At 49.9% G+C, this 12,762-nt stretch overlaps 4 protein-coding genes across 6 annotated transcripts; 2 read left to right on the top strand and 2 right to left on the bottom strand.

Annotated features, from left to right (window-relative positions):
• Positions 1–3,332: 3,332 nt before the first annotated feature.
• Positions 3,333–6,832, top strand: FOIG_07262 (uncharacterized protein). Of its 3 annotated transcripts, none has more exons than XM_031206730.1 (3): positions 3,333–4,275; positions 4,521–5,706; positions 5,759–6,832. In XM_031206730.1, the coding sequence occupies exons 1-3, from the start codon at positions 4,197–4,199 to the stop codon at positions 6,072–6,074; spliced, it is 1,581 nt and encodes a 526-aa protein (XP_031063849.1). In that variant the 5' UTR covers positions 3,333–4,196; the 3' UTR covers positions 6,075–6,832. The 3 variants fall into 3 exon arrangements, with proteins under 3 accessions (XP_031063849.1, XP_031063851.1, XP_031063850.1); XM_031206731.1 differs by having other exon boundaries at positions 3,423–4,227; XM_031206732.1 differs by having other exon boundaries at positions 3,333–5,706.
• A 191-nt stretch (positions 6,833–7,023) lies between these two features.
• Positions 7,024–9,639, top strand: FOIG_07261 (uncharacterized protein). The gene is made up of 4 exons (XM_031206729.1): positions 7,024–7,409; positions 7,476–8,351; positions 8,406–8,574; positions 8,625–9,639. The coding sequence occupies exons 1-4, from the start codon at positions 7,322–7,324 to the stop codon at positions 9,058–9,060; spliced, it is 1,569 nt and encodes a 522-aa protein (XP_031063848.1). The 5' UTR covers positions 7,024–7,321; the 3' UTR covers positions 9,061–9,639.
• On the bottom strand, positions 8,893–10,539 carry FOIG_07260 (uncharacterized protein). Its single transcript, XM_031206728.1, has 2 exons — positions 10,164–10,539; positions 8,893–10,108 (listed from the first exon to the last, which is right to left on the bottom strand). Exons 1-2 carry the CDS (start codon positions 10,375–10,377, stop codon positions 9,669–9,671), a joined length of 654 nt encoding a protein of 217 aa, XP_031063847.1. The 5' UTR covers positions 10,378–10,539; the 3' UTR covers positions 8,893–9,668.
• A 131-nt stretch (positions 10,540–10,670) lies between these two features.
• FOIG_07259 (tryptophanyl-tRNA synthetase) lies at positions 10,671–12,381 on the bottom strand. The gene is made up of 4 exons (XM_031206727.1): positions 12,163–12,381; positions 11,611–12,108; positions 11,235–11,559; positions 10,671–11,180 (listed from the first exon to the last, which is right to left on the bottom strand). Exons 1-4 carry the CDS (start codon positions 12,282–12,284, stop codon positions 10,770–10,772), a joined length of 1,356 nt encoding a protein of 451 aa, XP_031063846.1. The 5' UTR covers positions 12,285–12,381; the 3' UTR covers positions 10,671–10,769.
• Between the last annotated feature and the right edge of the window lie 381 nt (positions 12,382–12,762).

Genomic DNA, 12,762 nt, shown 5'->3' with positions numbered 1-12,762 from the left:
CGAGAAATTAAACCATTGAAGCCAATCAATGACATAGCAGCTATTTTGTCTCCTGCCTCTTATGGTCGCAAATTCAGATTGGAATGCCATCATATAGGGTAACCAACCTCATAGTATACCTTAGGTACTATAGGTAGGTAGGTATCTAGTCCAAGGTCCAAGGTATTAGATCAAGCTAAGGTAGGTAATTAAAAAAACCCCGAGTCACCCTAGGGCAGCAGATCTATATCGAAGATTCCCGCCGCTGGGATCTATCGTGACGGCCGCTATACGTCAGAATCACAGCAAAGTTACTATATATGGACGTATGTATGTTAAGCAACATACCTACGTATTGCAGAGCCAGTTGAGGCTTGGCAAATAGGAGACAACCTCCAACATTGAATGTAAGGCCCAATCTCGATCATATCTCAACAGTCCATCCGGATCTCGATTATCACCAAATTGTCGATCGCTTTGTGAGACGGAATACTCTAAGGGCGGTCAGTAGACTCAGTACCCTGACGGTCTGACGGGGCAGAGCATGACGACGGAACATTTGTTCCATGGCCATCTAGCTCGTAGTTGTAGAATTATTAGGGAAATGACAATTCGCGAAGCTATATTGATCTAAGACGAAGACCTTGAGAGTTGGCAAAGCAGGAGATGCTGTTGTGTTACTGAAATGGTTGGCGCTTGGCTCGGCCGAGTCCACTTAAACGTCATGCTAAGGACATGGGGCATCGAATTAGAGTTGTGGAAGCGGCTCTGCTGCGTACCTGGAGTTTCCAACCTCAACCTTTACCGGAATTCTGGTTGGAGCTACAGATCCATTTTGAGATACATGGATATCAATTACTGGCTCAAATTCAAGTTTCCGAAGTGACGGGCCTGTCTTGGCTATCTGCAATTCACATTTGAGTGAACTCATCCAGGCTGCATTTGCGTCATGGCTCAACACTTGCAGGTCTTTCCCTGGCCCTTGCATGGGCCGATGAATTGCATGGAAGGCATGAGGGTATTCCCATTGTATATGGATAAACCAAGTCTGTATGTTCGTTGCCTCCATAAGTATCGCAGGCTACTAGAGAACGAGAAGCAAGTACACGCTGTTCTGATCCGGCGTTTCTCTGACCCCGGCAGGCGCATCGGCGCCAGTGCTAGCTTATGGAGGCGACTGGAGCTCTAGTGTTGGGGACTGTGGAAAAGCTTGGAAATGGACGTCGAGAAATGCAAGGTAGTACCCGGGCGCCAGGCTTCAACGAAACCCAGGTCTTAGAACAACCAATCTTGAACAGGATGGGAGGAAGTTCAAGTGAAACTGAACGGCAACGGAGGCTTACGAAGCATTCCTTCATATGTTCAACATGTTGGTCTAACTGCGGGTGAGTAGGGAACAGACAAAAATATCTCCTGTTGTCAAATAAGACCGTGGAGAAAGTCTATAGAAGTAAGCGAGTGCTGCGGCTTGTTGACGAAGCAGATGTCCAGTGCCTGTTGTTTTGCCTTTAAAGATTTGTTGACTTTGATGCGTGCGTAAATTCAACTAACACTGATAGGAGCGAAGCCGTTGAGTATCTGATAACTCCCATGTCTTAATTGTGAATGGCCAGAAGAGCTGACGTCATGGACAAGTCATATGGCGCCTGAATAACTGCTGTACGAGTTCCTGACACAGTGTTTTGTCCTCGAGCGTGTCTGACTTCAGGGTGACACAGTGTATCTTCCTTCCCCTCCGTACGCCAGGTCTTGCATGATGGGATTTGTTATCACGCCTGCTCTTGTCTCGTTGAAGCCTATCACCAGCCAAGTGCTCACGTACCCCTCACAAAAATGCCGAAGGCACACCATGCATCTCCCCGAAAACCTCGAACGCCATCAGAGTTTGACGTGATGCGAGAATACCACTGGACAAAGACGATTTCACAGGACAACACACAGTCGTGCGCGAACACAATGCGATATTGCTTGTGAATGGCCAGAGTGGACTGAGGACCCAACCCAGTCCAGGGGGTCATGCCATTAGCGTGCAGCCTTGATTTCTAAGGTGGACCATCGCCTGGCGAAAGCTTCAGTGTGTCAATCTGAATGTCCAAGTTCCTTCTTGCGAATTCGCCCCTGGCAAAGAAAGGGGCTTCAGAGCGGGTGAAAGACAGTGGTCTCGTAAGCTGGGTGCTGATTGAGATAGACAAGGACATGAACAAGAGCCCGTCTGATCAGAAGAGGCTCGCAACAACCCGTCAACAGGTCCGCCAGGTCCTCTTCGCGAGTTAGGTGTGTGTTGTAGAGTTCAGGGGGTGTGTTGCAACCAACGTCGATCCCTCAACGACGCCTCCGACTTATAAATCCAGGAAAGCCGTGAGGGGTTTTGAAGTACTCAAAAGGTAGAATGTTGCAGAAATGAGAGAGACTCGTGGGGTCAGTACCAGCCAAGAGCAAAGAGTCTGATACAGAAACGTGACTTTGGAACCTTGGTTTACAGAATGAAGACCAGACAAGGGGCGGGAGCGTGCCCCCAGACTGGAACACAGATTTCCAAGAGCACGGAGCTTTTCAACCAGCAGCATGGGGCCTCAAGCTTGGCTCTTGGTATCCAATCTCAGTTTAAATCTAACAAATCTAAAATCTCAATCAAGATTGAGACAGTATTCGGGTTTAGTCAGGGAACTGAAAACAGATCCAGTCGCGAGATTTCCAAGATTGAGGGTGGTGAAGGAATTATTGCTGTTGTCAAGATGAGCTTGACGAGGCCACTCCTTGCGTCATCACAGAAGGATGCGCCAATTGGATTGAATGAGGTGGGAATGACGGTGATGCTCCGGTCCCAAGTGTCCACTTGCTTTACTGGTTCCTGCTGGAAATGGGGTGTGGAGACAGAGAAAATGCTAGCGCGTCTTGCGTTCGCACAGTGTTGGAAGCTGGTTATCTCATTTCATGATTTGGACCCATCCTTGGAAAAAGTATGTAATTTATTACGACTTCCACCATTGAGTCTATTAGAAAGATTGTTTCGCCGGCATTTCCAAGCCATGAGGAGTAACAAAGACGATTTACCTGTAGAATACCATTATAACTTATGGCTTAACCACATGACGCGGGGAGAGCTCGGCGACATTAAGCTGTAATCACCGATTCGTGGGATGATGCTCGGCCATCACGATCGATTTTCTTTTATTCTGGGTTCTTTCTATGGCACTTCTGTTTACAGATTCAATGCTGCGTTTCTAATCAGTGAAACGTTGCCCCCCCTGTCCCCCTTGCAACTCAACTAAAGTGATTCGCCCAAAACGCACTCGTCTGGTTGGTTCCCCGGACATTTTTGGAGGGGAGGATCGAACGATGCAATCAAATACAGTGCCTACAGTGTGGAAGCTAGGACGCCTAGGGTGTATCCAGTATCCAGGTGCGAGGCCAGTGCCTGTCGGTTTTGTCAGCCGGCCTAGTGTCCCCCTCACTCAAGTCCTTTCCCTTATTTTTTCGCCCCCCAGGCCTTCTTGAGTTGCTTTCAGGAGCCCAGCCGCCGCCGTCTTTTTTTTCTGCGCCTTCTTTTCCTCGCTGCCCACAACGTCATCTCTGACGTCTTTTCTCAATCTAATCCTTTCACAATCCTCGTCCATCGACGCAATCCCGCAAGCAAAGCAACGCCCGCTTTGTCGCTCCTCGAAACACGGCGCAAATCTATCGTATCCTTTTTTTTGTGTGTGTTTTGCTTCGATAGGCACGAGCCTCAACTCCACCACGAACGCCTTTCGCGCCTGTTTATCCTTATCCCCTTTCTTAACCAATCTTTCGCTTAGTACATCGTCTGTCTCTGTCCACAGAAGAGACACGCGCGCGCCTCTTCACTCCCGCTTCTGTCTCGTTGACGTTGAGTGTCGAGTATAAGCAAATATCCCTTTCACATCCACGCTCGAGCTTTTAGGACGCATTCCCTTGGTTGAAGAGGTTTCAGAGCGTATGCTGTGCGCTGTCTGCGCTATTGACTTGTCGAAAAGCGGCCATCGCCCCTGGTCCAACTCTTAAAACCGTGCCGTCCTATAGTAGAGTCTCAGACGGGCTGCCGCGCTGCTATTCTGTTCTTCTTCGCCTCTGACCTCATTTGACTTTTTCGTCTTCCTCCATCTTTGCTGCTCTGCTGCCACCCACCCCACACTTCCAATCCAGCCAGCACTGTTCAACCTTGCCGCCAGCCCCAGATATAATACATCATCGTCATCATGGGGACTACAACTGAAGCCTCTGCTGGAGGTGAGTCGAAGTCCCCCAAGCAATCCAACAGCTCTCCTGCTCGGCCTGGTATGTTCTTGAATTTCCCCTCTTGTTTATCACATCGTCGACTTTACACCTACATGTCTTCTGCCTTACCCTATCCTGTTGCATGACGTATGCTTGTCATTGGCATCGAGCATCCCTCTCTATCCTCATCTCCGTCCACTTCCGTCATCGCTTTCATTCTCCGTCTCTTGTCCTCCGTCATCGTCAAACCAAGGCCCCTTCCTTTGATTGACTGTAACGCTTGCTTACATCTTGCCTTGTCGCAGAAACCACGACCGACACGAAGGCAGCCGATCCTCCCGTGAAATTAGAGGTTGCCAATGCCGAACAAGCCAAACCTCTTGCCCCTCCTCCTCGACCTGGTCAACAACAAGGCAACACCCCCGACTACTTCGCGGTTCAGGCCGGCGGATCTCTCAGTCTGGAGCCCAATCCATTCGAGCAGTCCTTTGGGGGCGCTCCAGAGACACCAGGGGGAACAAAGTTACCTTCAGTTGCTGCATTGACATCACCGTCCTCTCTTCTGCCTGGTAGCAACGCGACACCATTCAATTGGGGAGGAGGCTCTTTACGTACCGGCCCTTTGAGTCCGGCAATGCTTTCTGGTCCGGCTAATGATTATTTTGGCGATACACATCATCTTCGTGGCGGATTTCCTACTCCTAACGAATCCTCCTTGAGGACGGGTTTGACACCAGGTGGCAGTGGTTCTATGTTCCCTGCCCCCAGTCCTAACTCCCAAGCACTCTTCGCTCAGCTTGCTAGCGGCGGAGCAACACCGAGCACTCTCGATTTCCATCGCACTGCGATGAGTGCTGCGGCCAAACGTGATCAAAACGGCGCTGCTCCACGTCCTCAAGCCCAGCAAACTTCCCAAGCACAGCAACCCCAACAGCCTTCTGTCACTTCCCAACCCCAAGAAATGCCCAACGGTGCTTCAAACAATAAGTCCGAAGCGAAGCCCGCGTCCGGGCCCTTCGACCCTCACGATAACGACGCTGCAAACGGCCTTTTTATGCTGGCCCAGGGTCGAAACGGAGCTCAAAACGCGAACCAATTCGCTGTGACGTCAGGTGCACCTGGTCACGCTCATCCTGCCCCTGTCGCGCCTCAGAATATGAATACTTCACCTCAAATGTCCAGTATTAACGGCGGCTCTATTGGCTCAGCTCGTGGCATGAGCGAAGGAAGCATGATGTCGGATGAGAGTGAACAGGCACGACCTAATACCCGTGGCCGGGGCAAAAAGAACCCCCCCGCAACGAACGGCCGCAGGAAGGCGGATGAGCCTCCCGCAAAGGCTCCTGCTAATAAGAAGTCCAAGGCCAACAATTCCATGCCTATGGATATGGATATGTCTGATGACGAATCCAAGATGAAGTATGAAGATGGTGGTTCCAAGTCTAAGATGACTGACGAGGAGAAACGCAAGAACTTCCTTGAACGCAACCGGTATGTATTTGACAGTATCATTTATTATTCGTTGCCACTAATTGTTCTACAGTGTCGCTGCTCTTAAATGCCGCCAGAGAAAGAAGCAATGGTTGGCCAACTTACAGACCAAGGTCGAAATGTTCAGTACTGAGAACGACGCCTTGACGGCGCAGATAACACAACTCAGAGAAGAAGTCGTCAATTTGAAGACGCTTCTTCTTGCCCACAAGGACTGCCCAGTTACTCAGCAGCAGGGAATACACGGTGCTTTTTTGTCCCAGGTTGTTGAGCCTTTCAACCCTCAGATTAACCCTTATGGCATGGCAGCACCTATGCCAAACCAGCAAGTTATGGCAGGCCAGGGTGTCCAGCGGCGTTTCTCATAGAACGAGTTACAGCCCCAGTTAGGACAGTTCGTCAAGGTTGAGCAACTTAACCACGCTTCTCCATTGAACCACATAATGCATGGACTTGACGACCCTTTCTTTCCTCAATCACGACACCATTCGACCTCACCGAGGTAATTATTTATTATATGCATATACAAGGTTTAGGTTTATTCCACCGGAAGCCTATCGGCTCACAACTTCATTTCACATTTGAGCTGTACAACATTTGATCGGAGGCAACATAGCATCCAGACGGAGGCGATGTCTGAGACCAGGAGTTTGTCGAGCTTCACTTGGAGATCACTCGACGCTCTTGTTTTGCGCGAGAAGGCCGCTCTCTCTTGAGCGTTTCTTACTAGAGGCAGCGCCGTTACAACTTTTAACTTGTACGTAAAGTATTTCCCAGCAAGGTACACGGAACGCGCAGTTCAAAAAGGTGTTTGGCCAGGTTGACCTTTTTGCCAACTTGGGTGGAGGGCGTTTTGGGGAATTCGGCTCCCTGGAGATCAAATTCTTTGGTGTTTTGGTTTTGTGATTTTATACGTAGCTGCAAGCAACACAAGCTACGATTGAAATGAACGATAGTTGAACTATGAAACACGAAAAGTATATACTATGATGTCGTTTCACCGGTGATTTGATAGTATTTGCTTTACGCGTAGGTAGGAGCATCACTTAATTAGTTTCTAGAAGCTAATTAAGTTGTGGAGACTTTTATTGAAGATGCTTTTAGTGGCGGCACGGTCATTTTTGACATGTTTATTCATCCAGATTTGGAACGTAGAGCCAGCTTGATAATTCATTGCCGTCGTACCAAGCTGTTCGAGTCGGCATTGACGTTATTTGAATTTGCTCCACTAGCTCATGGTAAACCTCTGTGTAAGAGGATTTCAAGGTGGGGTCTGGCAGCAGTCCAATTGGGTTTAGCGTTGAACAACCAAATCATCTCTCATGTAAACAAGGCGATGCGATTAAACAGTCACACCCACGTCGCGAACCACCCATCACCATCTATGAAGCCATAAACTGATCAAGCCGTCACGAATTACATTGCGATAGCACCTGAGCCTTTTAAACAGCGTTTTTCAGCAGCCAGTACACGTGAATCGCGACGCGACGCGCCTCTTTGACCCTGCGCGACAGTTTCAGCACCTCCATCAGTGCCGCACCGCACCGACAACTCCCCAGCATCACGACCCCAGAATATAAAAATCGCATCGTCGACGGTCCCGAATGCGCCACCCATGACGACTCTGGTGACGACTCGGCGGCCGCTTCAAGTAATTAGCATGAGCAACGAGCACGGACGACGATTGAGCAAGCGTCTCGCTGGTAAGTCGATTGATGACGAAGGCGATGGCATCCATAAGAGACGACCCGCTGACCGCCAAAATGCAGCGGCGGCGACAGATTATGAGCATGACGATGATTTCGCATTTGTTCGAAAATCGAAACGACCTAAGACGGATAAGTCAGATGAATCAAAACCAGAATCAGAGCCAGAGCCAAAGGCGGAGCCGGTGAAGAAAAATGCCAAGGGACGACCTCCGAAACAACGCGCTGCTAAGGTGCCGACAACAAATGGAACCATTGCGGAGGAGGCGCCTGCAGAGAACGAAATGAACGCTACGACGAAACCTGCGACAAGGAAGAGTAGTAGACGAAAAGCGAGTGTTGACGCGTCGGAAGGGCGACAAATTAATGTCCCTAAAAGACCATCGACTAGGAGGAGCACACGAAGGTCGGGGGATTCCCAGGATGAAGTCGTTCCTCAAGCAGCGGCAGCGTCAGCGTCAGCGTCAGCACGAGAACCCGATCCCGGGCCCCAACCAGAGGTAGTACCTGAACCGGCACCAGCTCCCCGTGTCAATGGAGCATCCAAGAAACGGGGGACCCGTGCAAAGTCTACTCGACCGCCCCCGGACTGGGACAAGTCGCCGCAACGCGAACTGCCTGCGCAGTCTGCCACGATCGCCCTGCCTATGAGCGACACACCCATTATTAACCGGAACAAAGAGATGCGAAAGAAAGGGGGCAATTCCAACAGGCGGAGCAGCCTTGGTAATCGTGGAAGAAGGGCGAGCTCTTTGATCGAGAGTGGACATACAGCAATACCTCATCGAGAGGTCAACCCCGCGGATTTCTATAAACACATTGAAGCCGAAGGCTTGACAGAACCTCGACGTATGAAACAATTGTTAACATGGTGTGGCGAGCGCGCGCTGTCAGGGAAGCCTCCTCATGGCACACCGAATTCTAACGCCATTCTCGGTGGTGAGTACCATTTTCAGATAATGCATGTCGTGCTTGAATACTGACTATAAATAGCTCGTGCCATTCAGGATCAACTATTGAAAGACTTTGCGGCCAGATCCGAATTCTCGGACTGGTTTAGTCGAGAGGACGATGCCCCTAAAGCTCCTGTTGTGCTGAAGCCCAATCCTAGAAACATGGAGTTGGACGAGAAATTGGCTCAGCTTGAAATCAACATTAAGAGGTATATCTGTTCGGGCAACTGACTGGACTCCAGACTAACCTCGTTCATAGATTACAAGATGAGAAGAGAGCGTGGCAAGCAATACGAAAACCTCCGCCGGAACAACCACCTCTTTTCCCCGAAGATGAGATCGGACCTATTATTCTGCCCGATTTTGATCTTTTAGACTCAGATGAAGGCAAAATCAGAGGCTTCCTTGCAGATGACAAAGCATCGTTCGATGCTGTTCGGTCACAGACAGAATCAAGATTACGCAGTATCCAGTCATCACTCGAGTTTCAGATTGACGAACTTGCCGATAATGTTCACAAGCTCGAGCAGCGGGTTGTGGTCGCGGGCAAAGAAGCGGACAAGGTACTCAGTGTGAGCGCCCTTCGTCTTCGACAACGTGAGGAGCGAGAGAAGGCGAGTGCGGGAACAAGGGACATGCCGGTTATTGAAGTTCTGAGGAGTCTAGGGAACATTCTGCCTGAAGGAGGCGGGTGAAGGTGCGAAACCTTGGATTTGGAACGAACGGGCTTGATACCCTCTGTTTTTATTCATGACCCCCCTTTCCTTCAGCCTATGACATTGACGACGAGACGAGACAAGACAAGACAAGACAAGATTATGCGCCCCCTTCTTCTTCTTCTGAGCCCGCTTCTTCATTCCTGTTGCTTTCTTGTCATGGCCCTCAGGTAATTGTTGCGCCGTTTTTTATTCTTGTTTGGTGGTTTCTTTCTTCTTTTTTGCATTTGTTCTGGGGCTGAGGTCATGAGGCGATATCCCACGGAGTTTGCGAATCAGGTTGGAGGCATGAGGAGTCTGGAAGGGTTGGTTATACGTGTTTTATCAGTTGCCAGTATGCAGAGGAGATACCACACGTGCGTGGTTCAGCGGGTGGAAAATTCACTCGAATTCACACACTCCATATTTCGTTCCCTAGGTGTATTCAGTGCTCCTCCAAGCGACATGGAGGTCGTATCTTGAGATTTAAAACTCTAGGCCCCATGGCCGTGATAATACATGATGCTAGACGTATAGTACAACGACTTTGCGTGATATTTATTGAATACAATTCTCCACAACTTCTTCTTGAGCGTCCCATTTAAATTCTAGTTCTTGACCTCAGGGGGCTCAAGGGGAGGCATGAAACCCATACCACCACCCTCGCCACCGTCAACACTCCGGCTTCTCACATGGGCCCTCAACTTCTCAAGGATCTCGCTGTCCTTCCAGCGCGCAGGCACGGGTCTGTAGGCGGGCTTGAAATTGCCCACAGTCTGCGCCCATTCGCCCGAAGGAGGATGCCGGGTAATCTGATCGCTCTCAGGCTTTGCGTCGATGTCAGTGGTAGATGGTGACTGGGCGGACGAAGGGTTCGTCGTGGACAGTTGCTCCTTTTGCGTCGCCCAGTAGTAAATATCCCAGTCGTTCTCGTCGAGGAGTAAGTCATACTGGTCGAGAAGTTCGGGGGACAACGTGGGGAGATGGGCGGCTGCGAAGGTGGAAAGAAGAAGATCAGACTCCAAGGTACCTCGTTTTCGCGACTGGTCTATTGAATGGAATGAGCAGTAGTCCTTTTGATCAACTAACAGTTGAAAACGTACAGACGAGGCGAGCCCGCTTGGTAGCGTCATCCTCACCCACCCGGCGTAGAGGTTCGACTCTGAACTTGGCACCCTGAAGTTCGCCCACCTTGAGCTCCGAGGACGAGACATTGTCAGATCGCCGTGAGACTGTTGTGGTGAGTGGTCTAACGGGGATGGAGACAATGCGGCGTAGGGCGGCTGGGCGCATAGTGCGCGAAATGAGAGAGGTCATAGTGGCCTTTTCCGAGAGAGTTTTGTCGGGCGATGGGAATGTAGCAGAGTGATGTTGTGAAGTCGGCAAAAGACTACAAATCGAATCGGGAGAGTAGTGGCAAATAAGAAGCGCTTGTCGTTGACGTCGAGATTCCGAGACTTTCAAGAGCCGAGGCCGAATGATAATTTCCAACCCGGAGTGGGTGGGTCCGGGGGAGGCATCTCATGAACAGGGTTCGGTAGATGACTTACACCGGGAATACCTTCATGAAGAAATGATCAACAAGAATTTTCACAGCAAAAAGAAATAACTTGGTACATACACAGAGAGACGCAACTCTAATTTTATTCATAAACCATGCTATCTTGCTTTCTTCTACAACGGAGAATCACCTGCCCTGGGCACAATGTCTAGGCCGACTTCTCCGCAGTACGGTCAGGCAACTCGGTCTCCTTCTCGTCATTCTCTTTCTTCTTTTCCCCCTTTGGCTTGGACTCTTTAGGCTTGGGGTTTGGGTTTCCACCCCACTGAAGTCTTCGAGGCTTCATGTACGACTTGAGGACCTCGTCGGTGACGGCCTTTCTTCGGTCTTGAAAGGTCTCTACAACAGACTGCAGGGCCTCAATTGCCATCTTCTTCAACTCTCCAGTGAGAAGAGCGCCGCTCTTGTAGTCGTCGTAAATCTTTTGTAGCTTCTCGTCGTCATCCTCGAAATAAGTAAGGTAGATGTAGGCCACATCTACGTCGGGGTTTCCCCCCTTCTCACGATGCTCTTCGAGCGTCTCGCGGCCACCACTGAAAGCAAACTTATTGATCTTGTTCTATAGTAGATAAATTTAGCTTCTGCACCTCAATCGTATGGCATGCAGCCTTACCTTAATCTGCTTCGCTGTATCGGTCATGAAAATGGCTGAGTTGGGGTTTGAAGACGACATCTTGCCACCGGCACCCTGTAGCGCGGTGAGAAACTTAGAATGGATCAAAGCAGGCTTCGGCGATGGGTTCTTCATCCTGTGGGCGTTGTCGCGGATGAGCCGGAAATAGGGGTCTTGGTCGATGCCCATGGGGATGAGGCACTGGATCTTGCCCAGTGCCTTGGTACGAACGGGAGAAGGGTCGTCAGACCAGATCTCGGGGTACGATGTAGCGAAAGCAGCGCTACATTGCACTGCTGGAAAGAAGATCTTGCCGATGTTGGCGCTGTATCCAGTTAGTGCTGTGGTAGGTAGATACGTGGACGATTTGACGCACCTCCCGTCGAAGCCAAAGGCTCCACGGACCTGGTTGAAAGTTACCAGCTTGGAAAACTCATAGGCGTTCATGAGGAAGTGATGGCCCAGGTACTCAAGATCACTGTAAATGAAGGTCTTCTTTTCATCAAAGCCAAGGGCAATGATATCTTTGGCGTTCTCCAGAGCGTATTTGTGGGTGTCCTCGAATGACAAGCTGTCCTTGAATAGAGCCTTCTCGTCATCCGTCAACATGAAAACCAATGGCACGTCAAAGACATCCTGCAACCACTTTGTGAACTCGAGAGGAATCGTGTGACCAAGGTGAAGACTGCCAGTACTAGGTCCTCGACCAGTGTAGAGGAAGAAGGGCTCGCCGTGCTCGTACTTTGTTAGGATCTTGTCGAAGTCGCGGTGGCTGAAAAAGAGGCCGCGTCGTAACCAGCGATGAGGCTTCTTGCCAGTCACCTGTTCGAATCGCTCGAGAAGTGCATGGTCGATCTTTGAGGTATTCCACTTCCTGTTTCCAAACTGTTAGTCACATCATGGTCAGGTCTGATGGGGTAGCACGTACGAGCAGATGGCGTCGTAGTCGATGGCGGCAACTTCACCATTCTCGCCCTGAGCTCCCTCGACTGACCAAGGATTGATATCCTGGTCCTGAACGGCGGTTTTGGGAGGGTTGAGGTCCGCCATGTTGTGCAATTTCGACTTTGTTTCTTTGTCAAGTTGAGGCACCGCGGGGTCTTGCAAGCGACAGTGGCAAGAGTGGGTATGGAGGGGCAGCGCGAGCTTCAGCACCTTCCTCAGTTGAGTCAGAGGTGGGATAAACGACAGCGCACCAATCAGAATGATGCCCCAGACTGGTATCTCGTACGTGTCGCATAGAAGACTTGATATCCTTCCTAAGGCTAATGAATGAGATGGCCATTTTTGTTGTTTTGAGACTTGAAGGCCTCGATGGATTTGAGAAGACAAGACGTTTTGGTCGTCTATCACAGTCACTGAAGGAAATGCAGCTGCCTCATATAACTGCAAAAAGGATTTGTTGATTTTTAATGGTCTTTTTTTTATTAAAAAAGAAGAAGAAGAAGAAGAAGAAGAAGAAGAAGAAGAAGAAGAAGAAGAAGAAGAAGAAGAAGAAGAAGAAGAAGAAGAAGAAGAAGAAGAAGAA

The sequence above is a fragment of the Fusarium odoratissimum genome, assembly GCF_000260195.1.
Source record: "Fusarium odoratissimum NRRL 54006 unplaced genomic scaffold supercont1.10, whole genome shotgun sequence".
In the NCBI taxonomy this organism is placed as follows: domain Eukaryota; kingdom Fungi; phylum Ascomycota; class Sordariomycetes; order Hypocreales; family Nectriaceae; genus Fusarium; species Fusarium odoratissimum.
The sequence above is the reverse complement of the archived record's forward strand: the minus strand, read 5'-3'. Positions and strand labels throughout refer to the sequence as shown.

What these genes read in the sequence shown, in the direction of transcription:
- FOIG_07262 (XM_031206730.1), top strand. Translation starts at nt 4,197, where the DNA reads ATGGGGACTACAACTGAAGCCTCTGCTGGAGGTGAGTCGAAGTCCCCC. An exon ending in CAGCTCTCCTGCTCGGCCTG is followed by an intron (nt 4,276 to 4,520) that starts GTATGTTCTTGA and finishes GCCTTGTCGCAG; the next exon opens with AAACCACGACCGACACGAAG. An exon ending in AACTTCCTTGAACGCAACCG is followed by an intron (nt 5,707 to 5,758) that starts GTATGTATTTGA and finishes ATTGTTCTACAG; the next exon opens with TGTCGCTGCTCTTAAATGCC.
- FOIG_07261 (XM_031206729.1), top strand. Translation starts at nt 7,322, where the DNA reads ATGACGACTCTGGTGACGACTCGGCGGCCGCTTCAAGTAATTAGCATG. An exon ending in ATTGAGCAAGCGTCTCGCTG is followed by an intron (nt 7,410 to 7,475) that starts GTAAGTCGATTG and finishes GCCAAAATGCAG; the next exon opens with CGGCGGCGACAGATTATGAG. An exon ending in TTCTAACGCCATTCTCGGTG is followed by an intron (nt 8,352 to 8,405) that starts GTGAGTACCATT and finishes GACTATAAATAG; the next exon opens with CTCGTGCCATTCAGGATCAA.
- FOIG_07260 (XM_031206728.1), bottom strand. Translation starts at nt 10,377, where the DNA reads ATGACCTCTCTCATTTCGCGCACTATGCGCCCAGCCGCCCTACGCCGC. An exon ending in CAAGCGGGCTCGCCTCGTCT is followed by an intron (nt 10,109 to 10,163) that starts GTACGTTTTCAA and finishes TCCATTCAATAG; the next exon opens with ACCAGTCGCGAAAACGAGGT.
- FOIG_07259 (XM_031206727.1), bottom strand. Translation starts at nt 12,284, where the DNA reads ATGGCGGACCTCAACCCTCCCAAAACCGCCGTTCAGGACCAGGATATC. An exon ending in GACTACGACGCCATCTGCTC is followed by an intron (nt 12,109 to 12,162) that starts GTACGTGCTACC and finishes GTTTGGAAACAG; the next exon opens with GAAGTGGAATACCTCAAAGA. An exon ending in ATACAGCGAAGCAGATTAAG is followed by an intron (nt 11,181 to 11,234) that starts GTAAGGCTGCAT and finishes TATCTACTATAG; the next exon opens with AACAAGATCAATAAGTTTGC.